The sequence below is a fragment of the Lemur catta genome, chromosome 7, assembly GCF_020740605.2.
Source record: "Lemur catta isolate mLemCat1 chromosome 7, mLemCat1.pri, whole genome shotgun sequence".
Taxonomy (NCBI): Eukaryota; Metazoa; Chordata; class Mammalia; order Primates; family Lemuridae; genus Lemur; species Lemur catta.
Genome location: NC_059134.1, coordinates 40,696,778 through 40,723,359, shown reverse-complemented (window position 1 = coordinate 40,723,359; position 26,582 = coordinate 40,696,778). Strand labels below are relative to the sequence as shown.

The following is a 26,582-nucleotide window of genomic DNA, read 5'->3' as shown; positions in this document are numbered from 1 at the left end:
CAAACTCATTACTGCACTATATATTCAAATACATTAGTACACTTTACCTAATTCTTAAACAACTATCTCAAGTAGGTATTACTCCTCCCCCCCACCATTGTGGTACAGAAATTAAAAATTATAGAGATTAAATTACTTCCAAGGTCACAGAGCTAGTAGAATATGAAAAAAAATAGGTTTTTGAATCTAGGCCCTGACCCCATATTCAATGTTCCTTTCCCCATTCTAATTACTATTTTGGTTAATGAGAGATAATAATAAAGTTAATTTGCCTCTTGCTGAGATCACAATTGATATTTTAAAAGGTAATAAGGTAATAACTATACATCTTGCACAACTTACACTATTGCAATATTCCACTAATGCAATATCCAGTGATTATAAGAAATAATCACAAGAAAACTGTGGGTCAGGAAAAACTTAGTGAAAATAATGACCCCTACAATTCAGATGTCTTTCAGAATGCATGTCTCAATACAAGCAGAAACAAGCTTAGGCAAGAATGCTACTCCAATATAAATAAAGCAAGCAAATGATCAGTGTTCAGTTTTGCCAATTTTATTGAACCAATAAAATTCCTACTAATAACAATGAAATAAATTTCTGCAAGTATAAATGTGATACAGTTTAACAAAACCCATTGTTCTGTACCTATAAATAGATTTTCAAAATGTCATAAAAAGTGCAGTTATGAATCGTTGTTAACATGTTAATACACAGTTCCTTTATTTCAAATGTGTTTGTCTTGACTCACTAACAGTTCCTTCTGCATCTGTTCAAATAATATTACCCATCCCTCCAAAAAAAAAAAAAAGGCATTAAAGCACTAGAATATTACACATAAACTGATCCATTCAGGTCAGCTTTAGTCAGAACTGTAAAATCAGCAACAAAAGAAAAATAAAACCTAGTAATACATACAAAAAGCTTTCATGGGTTCTATAATCTCCTTAACTGCTGACTCATGTGGAGGGCATTAAGAGTTGAAAAGGCTTATATGTTTAACTATCTTAGACTATATCTACAGCAGGGTCTGGTTTGCCAGAACAAGTTTAAAGTGGCTGTTTATTAAGTTTGCTATTTTCAGAATTGAAAGTATAAATATGAGACCGCCATTTGACACTGAAACTTGTGTAAATCCTAAATTGCATCAATGATCTATTTGATAAAAGCTTATTCTAATTTAAAACCTTATAGAGTAAGAGACTGCTATATATATATATAGCAGTCTTAAAGATCACGTCATCCGCCTTACATTAGTCCAAAGTCACGTGCTTCGTAAAAAAAAAAAAGAAATTACAGTAACAAAGCACAGGACTACAAAGGCAAAACATCACAGCTTCTGATTACATTGAATAAAAAGTACCAAAGAACATAAAAGATAATTCTGTATTAATACTGATGAATTAAAGAACTATTATAGACATTTCACAGCATGCTACATATATCGCTCACAACTGAAGGATAAAATGATGTTTAAAATTGAAAGTCAAGAAGTTGGCAATCTGATTTCATGTGCAATTCAGCTACAAAGTTTTAATATATACATTCATGATGTAGCTGCCCTGCAAAATCAGGATTTTTTTAAAAAAAGAGTTTTCAAGTTCAAATCCTATTTCATAAGTTAAAAGATACATCCAGTTCTTCCATGACCAGGAAAGTTATTTTCAGGTTTGAAGGAGCTAATCCAAGTAGCAAGGCCATATTCCAAGTTGACCTGACAGGGTTCTTTATTACCTTGCTCAGACTGTGTATGTGAATGTGCCCATTCTATTAGCATTGAGAAGATTCCAAACTGGCCTGTGGTTTGCTTTCTGTCTATATTTTGGGTTGAAAAGAGTAAATGTGAAGAGAAAGAGGAAGAGGAAAATTATGTTTTCTCTCCAGAGAAGACATATAAATGCAAAGGAAATATTTGCACTAGATTATAGTTTGGATCACTTTCCTTGGTGAACAAAGGTACCATTTAACTCTTTATTTTTACTTTAGAGAACGAGCAAAATTCAGAAAGGCGATAATAGTCTTTCCACATTACAAAGAAAACCTCTTGGCTACCCGACTGATATATTTCCTTTATCCTACCTTTTGATCCTTCCTTATCAGACTTGGGGAGCCAGTTAAAAATTTGTAAAGAGCTGTATGATTAGTTTTATTATGTAAGTATCATAATGTATGCACTTAACTAATCAGGATTCATGAAAAATATTTTAACACTAAAGACCAGAGAGTCTCTCTCCCTCTTTGATATTCTTTTTGTAGAAATTATACATTCAGTTTTTAAGAGGTTAACTTGAGAGGTGCAAGAAAATAGACTGTTTTAGCAAAATTTACATAACAAAAATTATATTTATCATATTTAGACTTACTAATGTTTGATGTTGCCCTATGAAATGTAAGATGGGGTATTTGTTCTAAAGGCTATCTTATGGTATGCACTGCATTGTTTCAAAGATTTCTACAAGCATTCAAAAGAATCAGATATTCCTTCTCTTTTTCTCCCTGTATTAGTTCTTTTCCAATTCTGTACTTCATGGTGGTGCAGTCATAATTAGATTAAAGTTAGAATGAACACTTCATGACATATGACTTAATAAAAACCATTGCTTTAGTCTCCACAGCCAAGTCTCACTTCTTAAACTAGGCCATCAATTCATTTCTGGGCCATTTAAGGTATTTATTGGATACTGCTATCAGGTTGGGTTGTTCATCAATGAGTTGGAAAACATCCAAATACCACCAGAGATCCTAATACTCTATACTTTCAAACAGGATGGTTCATCTTTAGGTCAGACAACCATCTGCAGTGCCCCATGTTGGAAACCTGACATAGTTTTACATCTATGAACAACACTGAGTACACAATGGCTGGAAAGGAAGAACCATTGTGTCTTCCTCTTTTGTGCATTTCCTCTTCCTTAATGATACTATCTGGGTACACCTGAGGTGCAGCTAGGGGAATAGAGATTACAAAGTCAATGCCTTCTCTTTTCATCTCATAGAACATTTTTTCTCCCATGAGAACAGGACAGGAATGGGAATTAGAGCCTTAGTCTAACCAAGAAAAGCCTGGGCAAACCTTTAAGTGCTCAATTTTGTGGTATTTTATCTACATTATAAATGGGCTTCTGTGATGCAGTTGGACCACCTAAACACCCTTTATGGCATGTCCTTCTATTAGAAATGCGTTTCAAGGCCTAAACAACACCAGTAAAACAAATGTCTGAAACATCACCCCATTTGTATGCTAGAAATTTCCTGTTCCCACTCAAGGGTTACAGGTCATCTGGACTGCTGGAGAATTTTAACTTTACATTCAAATAGCTTGGATTAACACCAGTATTCATTACCTAATATAGATCCAAGTTAGGATGGCAATTCAATCACTTTAAAATCCTGCTAAATGCTAAATTCTGCATGGTAGAAATAGTTCAATTTTTGTATCATGTATAAATATAAAGATTCCTACTTTGATAGAAGGCAAAAATCTTTTATGACTTATTTAAAATATGGAAGTAGTATTACTGAACAACAGAGAGTGAATCCATGAAAAGGTTGGATACTCTGACTTTATAGGCTCTTTGGGGATGAGGTAGAGGAGAGCAAGATATTTTGGCAGCTGGGACAAGGGTAGAATAGTATGGGGTGGATGAGATTTACACTTGATACTGTGTAACATCTGGTAGGGTGTCTAGGGCAAAGGGTAGGCAAAATATAGCTGGACGACTGAGGGATTTAGAAGTTGGGACAAAGCCAAATTCTTAATGAATGGGTAAAAAGTAACTCAGAAAAATAAATGCTGGTGACTATCAGCAGGTGGCTGGTGATGTTTGGTTTGGATTGTGAAAGGCGTTCGGACCAAGATGGGCTGAGGGAAGGGGAGGAGAGTGAGCATGTAGAGGTTGAGGCACTTGGAGGAAGAGAAAGCAGGCAGGAAAGGGTGGGCTGAATGCAGGTAGGAGCTCCCACGTGGGAAATGTTTCCTTTATGTTAGGCGTACGATGCTGAGGACAGCCGCATTCTCAGCGTTATGTTCCATGTATTCTTTCAAAACTTTTCCTTCCTCACAGGGCTCTGCTTTGACATATACCTATGCCTCTAATATCCATTTCGCCCCAGCTATTTTTGTTCTAGGTCTCACCTGAGCAGACACTGCCAACTAAGTCAAATTAGCATTGAAATCAGCTCCACATAAAATGGGCTTTTAAGTTCTGTTGACTGAGATAAATACATTCATATTACAGTACTGCTTTGAGGAAAGACTAGTTAATTTGATTCTCAGTCTCCAGAGGGATATAATAGGGAAACACAGTTTATCATGGTGGCCACCTAGAATAGGTTCTGATTATACAAATTGGGTAACTTAAAACTCAACCTGAACAGAGGAGCCACATGTCTTTCAGTTTGCTATTGAATTGTACTACTGAGCAAATTTCATATACTATTTATATAGCATTATTGTTGCATACATTTTACTCCATGCAAGACCATCTCTTTGCATAAAAGAAGAAAAGTCCTATTAGATAAAGAGGAGAGTTTAAGGTCTTGCTTTCTGGAGAAATGATTTAGAATTGTCTTTAAAACACAACATAAAACAAAACAAAAAAAACCTCATTTTAATATCAGTGCAAATCGTTTTTATAACATGCACTGAAATTTACTTTTTTTCCCCTGATGAATTGTCCTTAGAGTTTAAAAGGATCTTACCATCATATATGCATGCACTCTCCACTAAAAGTGGTAAACTATTTTAGGTATAGATCTTTAATTATTTGTTGATAATTTTATTTTGCTGCGGCATAGAAATCTAAGATTTTGGATTAAAAAAACTTTATAAGGTGGAAAAGGAAAAGGCTGCTCTGTGATAATATCAATTAGATTTTAGAAGCATTTAAAATCTTTAGGAGACATTATAACAATTAAAATAGGAGCTCTGGTTCAAATTTTATATGATTTTGATATAAAACTTACATTGAATTTTCTGTTCTCAAAACAGCCCTGTGTTTCTCTGCCATTATTTGGGCTTAAAACCATAATTAAAGGCCAAGGCCATGCCCCGGATTCCACATTAGTCATCTTTTATTTAAAAAGTACCCCAGATGGGACAAATTCCTACTGAGAACGAGATAATGTACTTAGTTCAAAAGGTAGACCCAGCTCAAAAGCCTCTTTTCCCTAATTATCATGAGTCCACCTGAGGGAGCCTTGTCTGAAGGATCCAACGAGGCACCTGCCTGGCCACTCCCACAGTCAAGTGGGTTAAAGAACAGATTACTTTCAGGTGGGAGAGAGTATTTCAGTATTTCTTAAGGTGACCTGAGACATTAAGAATTACCATTGAAGCTGGAAAGCTTGAAATTCCAAAGTAAATAGACATTATTCAAGCATACACATCAGTGGGTTATTAGACGGATTTTAACGTAATAAGGAATTAAAGAATTCACATTCACATGTGCTTTTTTCACGTACACTTGCACATTTAAGTTTGGCACAATGTGAGACTAAGGTGTAGATTAGCATATTGTATAATCACATCATTATACCAATTGAACCAGATATCTCTTTTTAAAAATATCACATTTTAATATAAAAAGCTATACTATAAATTACTATGTAGTAAATTCAATACTCTGAAAAAATACCACCCTGGAAAACCGCATCAGAATTTCAAGTTTGCATTGGATAAAGAGTGTTAACAGCAAAAAATGCCATTCACAACCTGGAATGCTGTGCATGCTGCATGTTAGTAGGTGCTTTAGCACCTGCAGAAGTCAATTTTTCTAGGCTGGTTCACTGAGGTTCATAAACATATTGTTTTGTTTTTGTTTATAGTTCCAAGTCAACTTATTTTCCTGATTATTGATGAGATAGATAAATGCTGAGCTAAAAGAAACTTTGCTAGGAAAGAGATCTATTAAAGGCACTAATATTTCCATAACCTAAATTCTAACTACTTACATTTCTGGGGGAAAAAAAAAAACAAAAACTAAGTGGCCATTTTAGTTACTTAAACCTTTGTTTCCCCTTTTGGTCTAAAGCTCATATGGTGTTCTGTGAGAATTTCTCCTCCTTTTCAATACATAAAAATCATTTTTCATCCTGTAATACAGTTCACCTGCACAAAAATATACAGCTATTAATTGAAAGGAATCTAGTAAAAAAACAAATGCAAGAATAAAAGATATCCTCAACTTGAAAGTTCTAAAGTTAGGGAAGTCAAATGGACATTTACATTGCCATCTGTGTTTTGCCATTCTCCTAAATACTTTCTTTGTAGTTAATACATATCTATATAATGTGATATTGAATAAAAATCAACATATGGCACATGCAATAAACAAAACAGAAGAGATCTGGCACAAGTTCTTTGAATAATCTCTTTAAATAAACCACCCTGTCTTCAAAAATATTAGTAATTTTTTCCTCACATGGAAGATTTCAAACAAGATCCTGGAATCCAAAAATGCAGAACTACCTTATGTTAATAGGTTTATAATCATCTCTGTTTTCTTATCTGGAACAAAATCTAAAGGAAAGCAACCTAATGTATTGTACCAGAAAAGTGATAAATGGAAGAGAAAAATGACTTAACAAAACACTAGTTCACGATTCTTTCACGAGAGAAAAAAGTTAAGTCCTATATAACAAGTAAGTCTAAAATAAAGTCTTTATGGGAACTATAACGGAAAATTTTAACTACATTATTTACTATGAAAAAATTGGATTTTTAAAAAAAAATTAGCATGTATGTGTAAAATTCAAGTCACCCTTAATTAACCAAAAAGTGTTTAAAAAGCAGTGCAGTTGTGTCCTACTGGATAGTTGTAAGCATCTCTTTAGGCACTTCACTGGTTCATTAACATAATACAAATTAAAGCTATAAACACATAATTTGTGCTCTCTGAAGATAGTCTAATCAAGCAACAGAAACCAATGCAAAAATGTGACCTTTTGGCCGATTATTCCTCCCCTAAGACTTGATATCTTTTTTAAACCAGTTGTCCAAAGAGATTTTTCTGGGGAAGGGAATGCTTTGGCATTATGAAAGGAACATTGTTCAACCCCAGTAAGGTAAAACTGAAAAAAGCCTTGTGCAATAAAGAAATTTGAACAAAATTTCTTTATGGCTCTGTTTAAAAGGACACTTCTGCAGTGACATGATGGGGGAAAGTTTAATTGAGTATTTAACATATTGCACTCTTTTGTTGTTGTTCAATCACATTAATGCATAGAAATGCAATTTTTACCTTTGAATAATAAACTGTTTAACTTATTATAAGAAGAAAAATCATGGAAAATAATTTCTAAAAGCCTAACAGGAAGAAATACAGACATATTAACCTTCCTTTGCTTACTGAAATATAGGAATAGCTATGAAAAAGGAAAAATGTGCAAAGAAAATTTTTGGTCAGTCTTGTGTGGGTACAGGTTTATATGTGCCAACTAAATGAACTGTAAGCAGCACTGTAAGCACTGATTATTTAAGATGACTGAAGATTACTGTCAGTGATAGAAAGGATTGTGCATAATTCCACTTTTAATATATACATCTGATATGGAAAACCAAAACTTTTCTGTTTTAGAAGAGAAAGGAAATAGCTGAATTTGGCATTTCAGTAGCATGCTATAGAATTCATCATGATTAATTTCACATTAAATTATGGACAATGGCTGTATCACATTTCACGTTATAGCCAATAGCAGTAAAAAAACAAAACAAAAGAAATGAACAAACAAATTCGAAAAAAAAAAAAAAAAAACAGTGCCTGACAAATAATCTCCTGGGGACACAAAAGTGTCCAGTGAGCAGCTTAGTTCAACAGCGCATGCTTTTCTTCCACCAGATTTAGGACACAACATTAAAATTTTAGAATGGCCAGAAGAGGTCATTCTTTGCTGAATTTCAATATCTGAAAAACAACTGCTTGAGCAGATTGTAAGCGCTTTTCCTTACTTAAAAAAAAAAAGAGAAAGAAAAAAATACACATACATACAAAACCCAAAAGCGCTGAAGTTAAGCATTAACAAACCAGGTTCATGATTTATGATCAGTATCAAAACTCCAACTATAAACAATGCAAAGTAGTGCTCCTCAGTATTATTTTTGCAATTGTTAGTAATATTAAGCATCAAGAAAAATAAAACACATCATTGCACATTACAGCCGCAAAAAAACAAAACAAAACAAAAACGGCTAAACTTTGACACTAGAGAATTGAATAATTTTGATGCTATATCACAAACAGCTTCTGATGTATATCTTATGTGAAAGGTCTTTACACATATATGACATTTTCCTTGGGTGATGCTTCAGGTCAAATGCCGAGTTATGGCACGAAGAGCATAAAGAAGTTCAGCTTGCATCCGTGCTTCCATTAAAAGTAGATTTACATGAACCTAGAAATGAAAATGTTTATCAGTTTAGCAACCATTATAAACAGCTAAAACAATCTTTAATTTTTTTCACATGTCAGACATTCACAAAGGTTTTTTATAGATAATATACACACATACATGCCTGGGCATATTTAGGCACATTCATGATATAACACTCAAATCTGTATTTGTAAGAAATGGCTCTGCAACCAGTAAAAATGACCTATAAAATCTAAAAAAATTCCCATAATTTTGTTAGAAAATAAGTTTCATAAGGCCAATCAACCTTTTGTATTATAAAATAATATTAAGTTTTATAAATTACAATTTTCCTAAAAATTATACTTCCTTCTAGTTGTAAAATTTTACATGGCTAAAAATCAGCCGTACATTTCTTACAGCTTATGCTTATCCTGTGGAATGCTTTTAAAAAATCTGCTAGTGTTTACTTGAAAGATACTAATGTGAAAATCTGATGCTTAAAGCAGTTTCTAATTAGTGTTTGATACTTGTTAGATATGTGTAGCTTCCCTAGAGTCTTTTAGATAAAACTTTGAAGAGCACTTCTTTTGGGGATACACATCAGGTGATAGGTTAAAATGAATAACCACAAGTTTTCAAGATTTACTGCAAAAAATATGATATTATATTTAAATTATTTTGACATGCTTCTAAGGTTGGATATATTTTAGATATATTCTCCTGATGAGTAAAAAGAATTTCTAGATACACTCTAGAAAAGGAAGAAAATCTTGCAAAACATATACATAGGGCATAAAGATGCATCAAGGAGAGATGCTGGAGATAAAATGGGTCTTTTTATCTGTTAGGTACTGAGGCCATAACATTCTCTGCTAAGGTCATACAGTTAATAAGCGAATGTTAGGACCTTAAAAAGATTTTCATACTTTTAAGCTTGGAAACTGTAGTATAAAGGAGATTCTTGGACTTAATAGTTAAAAGACGTAGGACTTAAGGCCAGCTCTTATACTATGATGTTAGTATAGATCCTCAACATTTATTAGGTTTTAATTTAATGTTTCCTCCTGGTCTCATGTTATCCTTCTGCCTCAACCTCCCAGAGCACCAGGATTACAGGCATCATTACTTCCCATAGTGAACACTGGCCTATGGTATAATGCTTAGTCATGAAATACTTACCTTTTCTGAGTGTTTGAACTGCCGCCAGTAACTATCATACATGCGCTTTGTAGTTCTCTCAGGATAGCAGGTCACTGTCTTAATGTAAACCTTCAGGCTTCGTTCAAGTAATTGATTAACCTCTCCATAATCATAATCATCATACCTATGAGCAATATGACAACAGCTTTATAATGACAAATCAAAACTTTTAATTTCTAAAGATCTATCAAGAGATATTGATTGTCTGATAATTAAATACCTAAAGCTCATTAGTTAATTTATCTAATAAATATTTGTTTATTTATTTTTTTATTTTTGTGACACCATGTCTCCAGAGGTATCTAACAAACATTTATTGAGTGCCTATTATGTGCCATGTACCCTTCTAGCATACCCCCCAATCTGGTTTCATAGAGCTTAAATTCTATTGACGAAAAAAGGAAAAAATTAAAAAGATAAACATATAGTATATTACATGGTAATAATTGCTACGGAGAGAAAATGGAACTGTGGTCTTCGAGGAGAGGAGTTGTGATTTTAAATAGGGTAGGCAGGAAGGCTTCTCCGAGAGGTTGACATTTGAGTGAGTAAATACCAGAAGATGGTGAAGAAACAAGTGTAAAGGCCCTGAGGTAGGAGACAAATGTTTCAGGGAAGAGGGAGTAATCACTGTGTCCAATGCTACTGAATAGTCAAATAGGATGATAGCTGAGAACTGGCCACTGGAAGTAACTATTAATATATGGAGGTCATTGGCAACCCCAATAAGAGCAGTTTATTGGTTGGTAGGGGTAAAAGCCTGAGCCTGTAAGTGGGTTCAAGAGAGACTGGGAGATGAGAAAATGGTGATGGCAAATATACAAAATTTTTTCAAGAAGATTTGCTATACATGGATGTAGAGAAATGAGGCCATAGCCAGAGGGAAAAGAAGGATGAAGCCAGGATTTTCTTTAAAGATGGGACAAATTAACACCATGTTTCTACACTAATGGGAAAGACCCAATAGAGTAAAGCTGATTATACAGGAGAGAGAAGAAAGAATTGCTAGAACAGAGATCTTTAGAAGATGAGAGATGGGATTTTGTGCATAGGTGCACATAGGGGCATGGACAGAAATAACGGCAGAGACAGAAGAGACAGCAGAGTAAACGGGCACAGATGCAGACAAGTGGGTAAATGTGATATTAGGAGCTTGTGGAATTTCTCTTTTATAATATATTTTCAGTTAATTTTTAACCCAAATATAATGCTTAGTTTAAAAAAAGTATCTTGATGATTTTATATAAGCTTTATTTTGTAGCACCCAATAGATAAATTCATATAATCACCACATTTTTTTTGGCTTGCAGACAATAAATATTTATTATATTTAAATTAAACTCTATTAAGTATTTATTTTTCTTATATGTAGGTACAATATCTATGTGTTTTAAAATGTGAGATTCTTTGATAACTTATTATCTAGGATGGTAAATGGACAAATAGCTCAGTTATTACATACTACCATAATAGTGTCTTTTAGAATATTATATTATTAGTTGATTTATCAGGACATTTTAGAGTTTTTTAGTTAAAATTATAGAAAACACTTTGCTTAATAGATCGACTTCTAATTCTACTTCATAAAGGCTTTCTGATATATATCAGAAAGGATATAGTATATAGTCAAGTTAAATGTATTCATAACTGAAAATTTTCTCTTTCTGCAAATCTATCTCCATAAAAGCCTTCAAAACTCAGTTCAACAAGGCACTTTCTCCAAAAGCAACTTTCTTGATTAGATTGTTCAGTTTCACTCATTTACTCACTTTCCCCTCAAGGGTAATTTTTTAAATTTAGAGGCCATTAATTTATATTGGCTGATATATATTTTGTTTCATTGTTCTTGTATGAACTTATATAAGCTTTACGAGGGTAGAATCTATTCTAGTTTTGTTTGTACCCTATTATCATTTCTTTAAAAATAAATTTAAAAAAAAACAAACTAACTAAACAAGTCAGAATTTATTACAGTGATCTAAACGGACACAATACATGTCTTTTTAAAAACTCACCTATTCTTCCAGAAAGAATTCTCAAATTTAGTCTGATTCTATCCTGTTCCCCAATGATTGCTGATGCTTTTTTCCTTCCTTAGTAAATTCTTACTACTGTATTTATATGTCCATCATTGTTAAAATTCACAACACTTAAAGAAAAATGCTTCTCTATAAAAAGAAATTAAATTTTTAAATCAGAAGTCCTCATGTAATATTTTGCCCCAGAATCATATACTCCTAAACAGGATATAAATAAGCCTTTATGCCAGAATTTTCACTTAGAAATGTATAAAACTGTCTATGCAATGAACATACCTGATTCCAAACATACAGTGAACATAGTTAAATAAAGCTCTGCGTAGCATGGTTGTGTCAACATCCTCATGGGTGGCCATAGTGTTGTATGTGAGATTGTAGACCATCCGAAATTTTTCATCAAGAAGATGTCCGATGTCAGAATAAAGTCTGTTCACCAGGGAGAACCCATGATTTTCCCAGGTATAGTCCTAAAAGAATAAAATCAATCCAACCGCAAAGTGGGCATTTTCCATTTAAACTCTGTTTTTATTAAATATAATTACTGAAGCAAGTAAGTGCAAATATTTCTAATTTAGTTTCTAGGTGTGCAGCTTTACTAAGGCTTTGCCAAGAACCTTTCACATCAGTTTGGAGATCGATGTACCAGGATGTTTCCTCACAGGGCCAGAGTTTGGCACATTGGTAATGAACTATGGCCACCTCCCACGGTCAGTTACTATGCACATTATGCCCTTACCTGGAAGGACCCCAGGAGATCTTGGACTATTCCTGTGTGACCAAACCTACTCAATGTCTTGGACGGTTAGCAGATCATCTAAAACAAACTTGAAGGAGTTTGTCTTAATTCAATCTTATACCCTCTTAAGGAGTCCCGTCACTATTATGGCTATTTTCTAGGGGTGGGGGGAGGGCTAGCCCTTAAGCCCATAACTACTGGTGTATGATCTTATTACAAAATGCCTTTTTATTTATAAATGTGACCATATCACTTGATTTCCTCCTTGCTCCCCTCCAAAAATGGTGTGAACATTATACAACTACCATAATATGATGCAAGTAACTGAATAAAGCAGATAGTTTACTTTTGCCTTCTTAGAGGGAAAAATATTAAACTAATTATCCATCTATTGGGACCTCAAATTAGATTAAGCTGAAAACTATATTAAATAAAAAGATTTACAGATCCTATCTAAAAAAATCTGTCAATTTCTTTAGAAGTCAATTTATTTACATTTCAATGATTAACCGTTAAAATGACAGTATTTTCTAGTGTCTCTGAATTAAAGACATTTCATACCTGAGCTCGGAATGTTGGCAAATGCTCTTCTCCTCGTCTAGCAAAGTCTTCATACCCAAAACCAGGGTCTTCAATGTATCGAGAGACATCAGATGTTATAATCATGTCATCCTCAAAATCTACAGACAATAATGAACAACCTAGTGTTAAGGATACTATACATAGTTAAGACAACAAAACTGAACTCCATTTTCTTCCACATTTTAGCTTTTCCATGGATTTCTATAGTGATGATATTGACTCCATGGCTTAACTTCATTTACTGTATCTATTGCTAAAGTTTTGAGTACAATTTCATTACCAAATACTGGCAATCTTATCATTTAGCTGTAGTTTTCCAGGTAAAAAAACTAACTAAATTCAAATATCTAAGCAGTAGAGGCAAAAAATCAATACACTAGTTTTACTAATTTGGAAATGGAAGATAGGATAGACCTGTAAGTATAAAGCTTAAATATTTTTTTGATTTCTCCTGGGGAATGAAGTAGCAAGTGGGGAAAGAGAAGAGATAAAGATAAAAGACAACTTTGAGTTTAACTTTAAGATAAAATTTGTTAAAATTACATGGTGTTTAATCTGGACATAAACACAGTAAAAATCAGTTCAAGATAGTTCACTTTGAGCTTTTTAAGGAAGCACATAGGGAGAAGGATCAGGAAGGAAGCTCAACCGGAAGGAGAGCAGGTGTTTGGATGCCACAATCATTATTTTAATTTAAGTAAGGTGCTAGTTAAATGGAAGGGTTCAGTTTGTGAACATTCACTGAGATTTACACCTAAGATATGTACACTTTTCTGTGTACATGAAAACAAAAAAGTACACAACATATGGAATAAACAATGTGCTAATGAGACTGCAATTAGAATATTACCAAAGTAGCATTCGGGAAGACAGGAAGGCAATGATAACATTTTGAGACAGCTGACTTCGGCACACTTGAGGACATAAAAAAATTCACCACTGAAAATTTTCAAATGTCCAGTGGATATTAATTTTGGTAAAAATAATTCTCTTCTAACTCATTTTTTATTTTAGGTTAGTCTGTCTTTATAATAAATAATTATTTTTTTCCTGATTTTAACCACTTAAAGGGAATGGACAAGCTTTATTTACTACCTTCTACTCTAGAAAATGAACATATGTTTCTCAAAAAAAAAAAAATTAGCTCTTCCCAGGCAAGGAACAATATTTTCTTAACAAGTATTAAATAAGTTTGATATTTAATAAATAATAAATAAATAAATCCAAAATAAGTAGTTAATAAAACAATATTATGGCATAATAAAAACTATACTTCTTAACTGCACAAAATCTTGAGAGGCTTAAAAAACATTTGGTTATTCTTCCAAAAGAAACACGTGTAGACTAGTAATACTTCGTTATTTTTAATCTTTGCTATTTCATGAAAATCCTAACGATAAATATTCTTTTCTCACAAGTTTTTACCTTTCCTTATGTTGCTGCTGTGGACCAATTGGGGTGCTTGATAATGGTAAGAAAGATGTGCCCAGACTACCCAATTTAGGTATATCTTATCAAAATTGTTACCTAACTTTATTCTCTAATGAGAACAAACTGGCATTTATTGAGGGCTTACTACATACCAAGTACTATGCTATACACTTAGTATCTATTTTTTCTTTGTTTCATTAATAGCAAAAGAAATATCGACTGTAAGTTACTAACACCATTGCCAGTACTAAGTGTCAGTAAGAAATAAAGTGTGGATTGGCATAAAATGATGTGGAAAACTTCTAAACATTAAATTACTTGAACTGATCTGAAGCTTTTAAGTGACTTTCAGTTCTCTGAAGAGACATTTTTAGGCTTTTCTCCAGTCCAGTTCTACAACCACTTTATCTTCCCTGTGTGCTCCAGCACCCTATTCAGGCGAATAGAAACACTTTTAAGATGGCATTTTCAATGCACTGTCTCTTAATATTTACAAACTAGCGTATACTTTCCTTCATTCAGTCCATCACATAATATTCAATAGAAATGAAGAAAAAAATGTAGTAGCAATTACTGAGGCTGCTATGAAAACTAGGAGTTTTGTGGGTTGCAAAGTAAAATCAAACAAAGAACAACGAGTGATAACTAAACTCTGCAGAACAGTGTCTCTCTAGAAGTGATTTTTCCCTCCATACTGTGGTTTCATTTGGAAAATATTGGTACTGGAGTTGAGTATTATATACTTGGTTCCTTTGCCTTTGATGTTAGTTTCTGTTTGTTTATATACATTTTCAACTTGTCTGATCTTTAAACATCTTAAAATTAACAATAAAAAATGAGTAATTAACCAAATAGGAGACTTGATCCTAGGAAAAACTCTATGTATTAATTTAAAATTAGGAGTTAATTAAGACCTGTTTTCTAGACAATTTTGCACACAAAAAGAAATGTACAAAGGTCCCTCAATCAACAATTTTTTTTCCTAAATTCATCTTAAGAAGTTAAAATTAGTACTCTGATTAACAAATCTAAAACTATAGTTTTAATTCTATCTAAACAAATATTTCAAAGTCTGTATTCAAAGGAAATAGCATTTTGCTCATTATCTGCATTCTCCTGTCCCTAAGAAGTAGCTACTAACATAATAGAGAAAACACACGGTTGCAGTAATGGCATACCTTTCTAACTTAAACAACAAACAAACAAAAAATAAATAAAAAAAAAGCTAGTTAACCCTGTTACCAAGCTTCAGAATGTGAACCCCATAAAAACACTTCAAAGATTTATTTTCTTCAAAAGAAAAACTATTCTTTGAATCCCTACATAGAATCTAGGATGCTTTATCATACTGGTCAATCAAACCAAGAAATTTTTTATAGGAAAAAATAAATTCCTATTTCTAGTTTAAAACATGGTAAGTCTATAAAAATAATTAGCTGCTGTGGTGAGTTGTTTTTTGCTATATTTTCTTAGTGTAGCTAGCAAATTTAATATGACAATGGCTAAGAGTAAAAAACACATATAATGAAATCATTTCCTTGAATGATTTATACATGATATAACCTCTTCTATTAAGATTGGAACATAATTTTTGGCTAGGACCCAAAACTTGCTAGTATAAATTTTCATTTGAAGGCAGTAGTCCCTGCTCAGGGATCCAAGAAGGTAGAGACTGGAATCCAAAATATATTTTCAATATTTCAAAAGACCTAAAAGAAATAAAACATTTATATCCTTTGAGCTCTAGTGATCTTAATGAAGCTCTTAAAAATTAATGTCTGAAAGCAAATAGATACTACTAACCCTAATAAAAATGATTACATTTTAAAATATTGGTTTACCTAGAAGGTTTACCCTAGGCTCATTTTCATTTGCCCTCACTTGTTCTCTCTGGATGATTTTTATAATTAACTCTTTTGATTTCTGCTCCCAGTTATACGCTGATCACTTCCAAAATTTTACCTTGAGCTCAAAAACCTCTCTGCTACACCCTTGCTATTCCAAGTGTGGTTTGCAGACTAGCAGTACTGCATCAGTTGGAGGTTCAATGGAAATGTGGCTTCTGAGGCCCCACCCTAGACTGCCTGACTCAACATCTGCATCTCAACAAGATGCCCCAAGTGACTCATAAGAACATTAAAGTTTGAGAGGTACTGTGCTAGACATTTCGAGAGTGGATGTGTTACAGACATCTCAGCTCAGAATGTCCCAAACATGCAGGACACATGTTCCTTAAGGTTACAGAGGCCTTTCTAACCATTTGGCTCCTATACCTAGCATCCTGCTTCCTCATCACTGTGCCTATGCTTGGACCTGGATGCTGTTTACCACGTTCTCTTGTACCTCCCAGCCATTACCTGGCTTTGCCATGCTCAAGTCTAAGACTTATCTTAGAACCAAGGGGTGCAGGAGTTCTTGTCTAGGCTCTGCTTCTGTCTACTCTATTCTCCCCAAAAAGATCAGGTTCATGCCCTCTTACAGGCTTATATATCTTTTAAATTCTGCTAGGTAATATAATTATTTCCCTCCCACTAGCATAAGGGTGCTCTGAGGGCAAGAATCATGTTTTATTTAGCCTTAAACCTTATTACCTATGACAGTGCTGAGACTATACGGGGTTCTCAATGTTTGTAGAATGAATATTACAGGAGTAACTAAAACACCAAGTTTCTTTATTTGGAATTTCCTGCTGATTAGAGGGTTTGATTTTAGTTATAGTTGTCTTGAATGGATAATATTAATTAAATGGGTTAAATTGATCACTCAATTTGGTAGATAAAATTTTTCACAAAAAAGATCATTTGATAGGAGGGGTTCTTATTCCTCCTGGTAAGACTGAGAGCTACTGGTCCATGTTATGTTTAACATTAACAAACAAGTTACAGCTAAAACAATTCTCTAAATTTATGAGACTGACTAATCATTTTTTTTTGTTTTTTTTTAGAGACAGAGTCTTGCTCTTGCTCAGGCTGCTCTCAAACTCCTGAAGTGATCCTCCTACCTCAGCCTCCCAGAGTGCTAGGATTACAGGCGTAAGCCACCGCGCCTGGCCAAGACTGACAAGAAAGTAATTTTGAAGGTCTCTTTTAAACCAATGGAACTGTATTTTAAAAAGAAATGTTATATAGATTGATGACTTTTGAAGGGTTTAAGCTTTGTATTGAGTCTATGCTATTTTAATAGCATTTACTATGTGGTATTCAGTATCTTTTTTAGTTGTAATTGAAAAGTTCCCTTCCTATTTCACAGTCTCTTAGAGTATTAGAAAAACTATGTTTTTGAAACTAGAGCAAAGATTCCTAGCTTTTAATACAGAAAATTCAGTCTAAGAAAATGACCTAAATAATACATTTTATAGAATTCCAAAGAAATGCAAATGCAAGTGCAATGTAATTTTAGAACTAATCTGGAAAAGCAGCAGTGTGAGAATAATCCTCCCACACATACCCTATCCACAAAAAAGGCAAAGATATTTTTTAAAAAAATTATATCTATTGAAATAAGATTTCACTTATCATTTTAAAAAAATCACAAAAGTAGGATGAATTAAATATTCCTATCTAACTTTATAAGCCATTGGTCTGCTTCAGATGACATTTTTTTCCAGGATAGAATACAGACTACAGAGCTGGAAGTTTCTCTTAACCGGACCTGAAATACATTCAAAGATGCACCAGCCTAAGAAGGAAAGTAATAGCATTAGGGGATGGTAGACGAAGAAAACTCAATAAAAAGAAGATGGTAGTAGAATCATTTTTACATATCCATATGGAAAATACTGAAGGTTGTTCTGTTGGGGTTCTAAGAACACTGTAAGGCAAAGAAGTGAACAAAAGCACCTGAATGAGGAAATGAATGAAAAGTATCTCCAGAGACCACAAAAAGACTTTCTTTCTTCTCCTTCTCAAAACGAGTGGTCATTTCTTCCTGAGATGCTTCATCATCATCCCTTTCTTCTTGAAGCCTTTTCATCCTTTCCATTAAGGCCTCTAGCTCACTTAGAGAATCCACAATCTGGAACAAGATAAGATAATGTTGGGTGCTATTAATATTAAAAATTGTTCTAGTAAATGTCTCCATCTCCCAGTGTCACTTATGGACAGTGGCACAGGCACAGTTATTAAGTTCCTAAGCGGGCTTTTCACTAACTCCAGAGAGAATCATATGACATAGTCAAACATTTTCAGAAGTATGGTATTTTTGCTTCAGTTATGATTATAAAAAGTTTATAAGTATATATATGTATTTAACCTAGAATTCTAGCATTTGGTATATATTAAATTATATTATAGATTATTAAAAATGAGGCAGCCTCAAATTTTCTACCTTCTGCTCTCTTAATATATGTTTTCCATTGGTTGTCCCAGTGTCTTATAGACATAGGCACATTGTTCTGCGACCTGCTGTGCAAAGGGTATGACATTAAAAGCGTGTGTTTACTAGAATGCATCATTGTTTAGTCTTTATAATTTGTAATGATATATATTTGCTTTAAAAGCCTCTTTAAGACAAATCAGAACTTTAAGTACTGGTTAAATTTTTACAGTAATAAAAATTACGCAAAAATACTTCAAGTATATAATATCCTGTCTAATCAGAGAATAAATTCTCTCTAGGTATTTTTAACATTAAGAAGTTTAAAGCAAAAATAGTAAAGAAGAGTTAGGGAAACTAACCCCATAGTTGCCGCCTGTAAGGGATGCATTCTCTATGCTGTTATCATTTGCAAGATCACAAACGCAGAAATTGTTGACTGATATTAGCCTGAATCCATTGGAGATTTCCGGATCTCTCTCTGGATTGATACCACTACCAAAAACAAAGCTTGCCAAAGCATGATAATGTGCCAGTAGGACCACAGCATGTACCAGTTCAGGCAGAGACCAATTGTTTTCTCCAGTTTTGACAAGTTTCTGGAATGAGAAAGCAAATCAGAGCATATATGAAAACCACAGAATGCTTCAAAGAAATTTTAATTAACAGCATGCAAAAATCTACCAAATTTCATATATCCATTTGTTACAGTCCAACTGAGTTGTATTGCCCACTGCACAGAGAAGAGCCAATACAGCGAGACAGCAGGGGTTGCAGCAGGGGAGATCCATCTCCTCGCCTGGCACTCTGCAATATTTAACTGTTTGTCTGCTGAAACTTGGGCTATCTCACTGTATTGGCTGCACTTGCACCTACTGGAATGTTTTCTCTCTGACATTTTGGGCTTCCTATCAGGTCAAGTAAATGGAAAGTTTGACTTGGGTCCAATCCAGTAGACTGAGTGTCCCTACATACTACTGAAGACTCCCTTTTGGGAGCTGGGGACAAATTTGTAACAGAATAAATAACAGTATGGGAGACCAGGCATCCTCCATACCAGAAGGTAGCCCGCTGGGATGATTTCTCAAAAATTGGAAGTCCTTCAGGTTTTTCCCATCGACCTGCAAACAGTTAGTTTTTCTTTGCAAAACTGCTTGGCCACATTAGTCCCTGGGATGAGGAGAACAGTGGTCAGTGAATGGATCCTTTAACTACAATACAATTCTGCAGTGAGATTTATTCCCTAAGAGTGGGGACTGAAACTGACTCAACACATGAAGACAATTTCTACACCCCTATGGTTCCACCCTGAACTCAGCCACTTAGCAGCTCCAATTGCCTAGCCCTTTGCCTGCCAAACTATCTTTAAAAACCCTTTCTCCCAAATGCTCAGGGATACAGATTTGAGAAACTCCTCCAGTCTCCTCACTTGGCGCTATGCAATATGCACCTTTTCCCACTGCAACTTCCACCGTCTCAGTGTATTGGCTCTTCTCTGTGCAGTGGGCAAATACAACCTGGTTGGTCTGTAACACATTTATAGTAATAAAGCTTAAAACTCTCTTCTAAAAATGTTTCATATATTAATATTAAAAATATGGCTTTGGTCAAACAGTACTCTAGTAAAGCTATCACACCTAACAATATAATTATGTTGTAGCTTCTAAGTCCCTTATTATATAATAGATCTGCTTCCAAAGCACTTTTATATATTATTGTATATATTATTTGTATGTTATTTTAATGAGATACTTTCAGAGAATCACAGAACATTTGAAGGGATTTTAAAGATTATCTAGCAAAATCATTAATTTTAAGGTTTTAGGGAAACTTTGCCTAACAAAAATCACATAAAAATCCAATTCAGCAAATTAACTTTTCAATATCTTTTTTATACCTTCTGAGGGAGAAAAACCCTACAGCAGATGACAAAACCATAGAATAGTGCCTCACATTTAAATAAGAATTTTTAAAATGTCAAAGCTCTTTTTCATATGCTATTTTATCTGATCTTCCAGCTGAAATGATAGAATCACAAATGAAGCCATTAAAATCAGTAATTCTTCCACCCACTTTCTCCAAGAGTGAATTCCACCAATTAATCCATCAGGGGTTCTTTCCTATCAGTATTCTCTCTCTCTCTCTTTCTCTTTCAGGTGTGGAGGTGGGTTTGGGGTAGGCAAGGATCTCATCCCTCTCCTTCTCCTCCCCCTAAATCTAAAACTTTCATTTGACCTACTTAAAGGGTAAAACAAAACAAACAAAAAAAAAACCCTGCTTTCTTTTGCTTTACTTTCCGTTATTTAACTATTATACATACACACACATATATAATTTATTACCAAAAGCCCAGGGAAAAGAAAGGGAAAAAAAGTCAAATTCTACCACCCTAATATAACTTTTACATATCTTCTTTTATTTTTATAAGCATTATTATACAGTTATAATCATATACATCTAGTTTTCTGCCTTTCAAATTTGACATTTTGACAGGTTCATTTTTCATGAGGCTACACTGTCATACTAATTTTTAAGCATAGGCCTTTATTGTGTATCAATGGATGTACGTAACTACTTTTCCCTTCCCATACTGTTAGACATACATACGTCTAATTTTTTTTGTTTATTTGCTACTATCAATAGCATCTTCGTGCTATAGCTTTGTTCATATTTTAGAAACACTTCCTAAGAGGATTTTTAGGACAAAGAGTATTAATATTTTTATGACGTTTGATAATACTGCCAGAGAGATTTCCAGAAGGTTTGTTAGAATTTATAATGCCTTTGCCAATCTTTGCACGGTTATCATTAAACCTGAAACGACAGACAACACTCATCATCTCTAATTTCTCACTTTTCATTCATATCTACTTTTTTTTTTATTCATTATGATCTGGTTTCTTTTTCAGATAAACTCCTGAAGCTACATTCACTAAGGTCACATATTCCTTATCCTATTTGATCTCTGCAGAATTTACATTGTTTGCTTCCTCCCTTCTTGATGTTAATCTCCTTTGACTTTTCAAAGGGTTGGCAGAAAAGTACATTTTCTACTCTGAGATGTATCTTTTGCTATTACTGTATTCTATCCATTATCTTTTTTCCTTGTACAATATCTCCCTGGATAAAACATTCATTCCTTCAACTCGACCTTTGCTTATCTGTAAATAACTATCCAATTTTATTTCTCTCCCCACTCCACCCCTGTCTTGAGTTACAGACCTGTATTTCCTTCAGCAACGGGACATCACTTTGTGGATGTCATAATCTGTTGGCAGCATGTGTATGCTTATACCATGAAGAAGGAAACTTCAGTCATTCTCCTGTTCCACCCCCTTTCTCCATCCTCCCATCCTGCCAGTCACTGAGTCCTGCTTATTCTCACGCACTGTAAGTACTACAATCTCACTTCTCTTCTTTATCTCCCCATATTTTTTTTGAAAAAATCATCTCTCAGGTGCAGTACTATGCCTGGTCTCCCTGCTTCTAGTCTGCACAATCTGTAATTTATCTTCTCCATCACCAAATATGTTTATATTACAACTTGGCACAAAAGCCTTTAATGATTCTTGATTCTCTAGCATATTCATCTCCAAGCTCTTTTGATCATATATACTTCCAACAGTAACAACAGGGGGACCAAACCGTGATATTATCTATATTTATTTATAAATTAATATATACTTATAAAATACATTTTATATAGAATAGTTATATAAATGTACTAGAATACTAATATAAAATACACAAATATGGAAATTTAAAAGGTTAAGAGTGCGTAGAGATGGATTATTGCTCTTGCTTAGGCTGGTCTTGAACTCCTGGCCTTAAACAATCCTCTCACCTCAGCCTTCCAGAATGCTGGGATTACAGGCATGAGCCACCACACCTGGCCAATAAATTCTTTAATACAGTATTGATTGGCTCATTCAATATGATTCTTCCCATTTCCACTTCTTCCCATTTCCCATCCCCCACCTCATACAAACATTCCTCCACTTCAATAACCTGAAGCTATTAGCTATTCTTCCAATATATAACATTACATGCCCTATTCTTTCTGTAAATGTGCTCCTCTACTTGAAAACTCCCACTTATTCATCAAGACCAAGCTCAAATGTCACCTCTTTCAACAAACCTTCTGATCCATTCTCTTTATTCATACCTGCATACACTACTGTGCTGTGATTATTATCATTACCCCCTGCATCTCCTCCCCTAGACTCCAAGCACATCCAAGGGTTAGGGTCTTCATCTTTACCCACCAAAGTATCTGGCACAAAGTAATTAAGACATAACATAAAAATAATGATTAACTCCTTTACCTAACTAACATATTATCAAATCAGAACATAAACTTTAGGACAGCATTGTACTTCACAAATTTCCAGATAGATCATCAAAATCTGAGAGTATACAGATTATTGACAAAAGCTACATTTGGTTAGATGGACAAATAACGAACAAAAATGTAGTCTAATAAAAGGATCAAAAAAACAAGGACATTTCTGTGCATCAGAAACAGAGATTTTAAATAACAAAGGATCCTACTGATAATAATTTAGATGATAGCTCCTATTTATTGAATAGTTACTATGTGCCAAGCATAGTGCTAAGCATACTATATAACAATCTCATCCTATAGGCCTTTGATAGAAGCTCCTTTTGAAATACAAATACTCTAAAAGTTAATCACAACTCTATTTCTCATCTAAGCTCTAGTTTCTAAAGGCATTTGGCATTCACACACCAGCTGGCAAAATCATTTTTTGGGAATCTTCGAATTATGATATTAGAAAGGAGTTTAGAACTCATTAATCTAGCCCTCTCATTCCACAGAGGGCAGAGCTGACGTGGAGCTGAGGCCCATAGAAGTTAATTTACTATAAAGGGCACAAACTTGTAACAGAGTAGAGACTAAAATGCAGGCATCCTACCATGTTAGTGTTATTTTCTTTGTTTTACCTACTGCTTAAAAAGAGAAGCCAACTTTTCTGATAGCCATTGACCAAAGTACTTGTATAAGCTAATTAATGATTACTTAAACAGGAGAAGTATTTGTTTGTACACATATTAAACCCACTGACTTTCTACATTTATCTTTTCTACACATATTAACATAATAGTTTTTATTTTTCAAGTTTTTAATATGCAAGTGTTTAAAATTAAGTCCTAAGCAAAGTCCTTTATATTTCAAAGAAATGCTCAGTACCTGAATGTGCTCTTTCGTGATCAGCCAGGGTCGATGTGCTAGCAGCTTATTTATTTCATTAAGATTTTTCAGTCTTTGTGGCACATATTCCAAACCATTCAACCACTCAGGAATACCTCCAGTCTTCAAAAATTCATCCACATGCATGTTTATTAAATAAGAACAGCGATGTCTGGCTGCAGCCTAAAGCACAAAGAAAAGAATTCGTTGATAAAACAATCATGGGAAAGTCTCATTCCACTATTTCTAAACAAATAATTCAGGTGGAGTTGATAATTTTTATGGCCAGTAACTCTTTTCTTATAGAATCCTCCTTCTAAAATATCTATCATAATACTGCAATAGATTCTCGAATCAATACATGAGGCCAATACTTGTACAAGCAAATAATTGTCACCTAAAGCCAATTACTTCCTCATCTAGATGTTGGTGTATAGATTAAGCAAGAGCCCACTTTCCAGTTAAGGAAATACATGTCCATTTCACTATGGTAAATTTTTCTACTGTATCCTATTTAAAACATAATAAGATTTCATTAACTTATACCTTAACAATTCAGAATTCATGCTAATTTGGGTACTTCTCTTACATCCTTTAAGATAACTGATTTCAATCACATTTGTGTACATCATCCTACTCAACTGACACTGAAGCTCACTGATCCTTTCCTTCCTATGCAGTCAGAATCAGCCTTCATGCTGACAATTTCATAAATCCATGCAAAGCAGGCTTTTGACCTCTCTTTTCCTCAGGGCTGTTCTCAGCAAAATAGTATTGTTTTATTGTTTTTGTTCTCTACGTCTTGTTTCTCTCTTAGCTTGTGAGCATTCAAAGTCTGCTCTCAGCCTTACTGTCATCAAAACCATAAGCTAAAATTATAGTCTTAGTCAAGTTCCTCATTCAATAAAACACAGAATGCTGCTTTTTGTTATTGTTGTGTGAAACTTCAGTGAGAATATTAAAAAGATAATCAAAGCAAATGTGGTAAAACCTAATCTGCTAACTCTTGGCTGGCTCTGCTAGCTGTCAGCCCAGCTGTTCCCTTAACCTCTCTAGATACATATAGCACTTGCCTCGTGTTTTTGTTTTTCTTCTCCATTAACAGTCAACCGTGGCGCTTTCTTTCTATCCTTCTTTCTATCCCTCTCTATCCTGCTGCCTATCATCCCAATTTATAATTCTCCTCCCTAACCCCTACCACCTGCCAATAATATTATAATAACTAGTTAACCAGTTTGTAACAAGAACTATACTTAGAAGTGTTAAAATTCATTTAAGAATTCTTCTCTTATCCAGATTCTGCATTACTGATGATTGATACTTTCCTCTTATTTCACCAAATTAGTAATATCCTTCATGTATAAAATGACTAAAGTAATGTCACAAATGACTTATGTTTTTATTAATAATAAAAACAAGACATCAAGAGCAAAACCAAAATTGGTCGGATATTATTTTGGACCCTACAAGCATCTTTAATCATAAAATTTTTACTAAAAATTCAGTGAGAAACATTCAGTGCATTAAGTGGTTTAAAGCATTCCAAATGTACCCAAGGGACTTGGTACCCAAAAGGCTACCGGTTTCTTCAATTCTTATGTCTATAAAATTACATGTTGCTTTACACACACATACACACACACACACACTCTGATTTTAGAAGGGAGAGAGAATAAGTGGGGAAGATGTTATCTGAAAATAGGAAAAAATAGGAAGTTAAGCACCTACCATTATTGCAATGTAGTGCCTATATGGTAAAGGAAGGGGACCGTCCATGCGCAACATGTAAAACTGGCTCCGCAAGAAAGACTCCAGGTACTGAGTGTGCAAACTCATGACCTGTGTGATGTTGTCCAGACGACCAGATGTAGAATATTCTTCCACAAGAAAGTTAGTACGTTCATCCACTGTGTTTGCTTGGACAACCTTATAACCAAGAAACACAAAACAAAATAACTATTGAAACATAAATATACCCTTGGTTTACATAAATCATGCCACTATTGAAGCAAATGAATATTCATTTGATATTAACAGACACTGAAATTATGCAGTTGCTCATACTAGGAACAGAAATAAAAAAAAAGAAAGCACCATTCGTTTTTGGCTCTGGTACCACAATTTATTAAACAACAAATGTTAAATTATCAAACATTATACACACAGCTATGAAATTGAAGAAAAGAAGCTTCCATCTGTGTTTCCAGGCACATTAGGCAGATCTTTCAGGGCCCACTTGCCTGACCATTTTCACACCAATTTGTGGTGAGGCGAAAGCAGCAGCGTTTGATTACATACATTTACAATTTCAGCTCATCAGCCTATGAAGATAATTGACCACATCATTTTTAGACAAATATTTTCATTCTGATCTTTTGTTTGCTTTTGTTATTCAACATAAAAAAAAGCTTTCTGAAGTCTTTTTAGGGACGCAGGGACATATGATAATTTGTGGGAAAGTGTTAATTGAAAAATTAATAAGGACAGTAGAAGACAGTCATTTCTATTTTGAGCCTATCATATTAATTACTAAAAACAAGGAAAGTTATTAAAATGGACATCTTCCATCCTAGGAAATCAAAAGAGCTTTTTCAAAAATAGATTATTTAAATATAGCTTTTATACACAATGATAGTTTGGGCATCACACCAAGAACTGGCTCTGAAGGTGTTAAGAGCTTATTAGCACCTTCTAGAAAGACCCAGCTCTGCGG

The 26,582-nt window shown here is 34.0% G+C and overlaps 1 protein-coding gene across 1 annotated transcript in view; it reads right to left on the bottom strand.

Annotated features, from left to right (window-relative positions):
* Positions 1 to 542: 542 nt before the first annotated feature.
* SESN3 (sestrin 3) overlaps positions 543 to 26,582 on the bottom strand; it is a 66,627-nt gene continuing 40,587 nt past the window's right edge. The window contains exons 3-10 of the mRNA XM_045557094.1: positions 25,598 to 25,795; positions 23,870 to 24,052; positions 19,020 to 19,256; positions 18,183 to 18,357; positions 12,892 to 13,010; positions 11,871 to 12,061; positions 9,535 to 9,679; positions 543 to 8,394 (exon numbers count right to left, since the gene is read on the bottom strand). Coding sequence (XP_045413050.1) covers positions 8,308 to 8,394; positions 9,535 to 9,679; positions 11,871 to 12,061; positions 12,892 to 13,010; positions 18,183 to 18,357; positions 19,020 to 19,256; positions 23,870 to 24,052; positions 25,598 to 25,795 — 1,335 coding nt within the window. The 3' untranslated portion in view covers positions 543 to 8,307. The remainder of the gene's footprint in view (positions 8,395 to 9,534; positions 9,680 to 11,870; positions 12,062 to 12,891; positions 13,011 to 18,182; positions 18,358 to 19,019; positions 19,257 to 23,869; positions 24,053 to 25,597; positions 25,796 to 26,582) is intronic.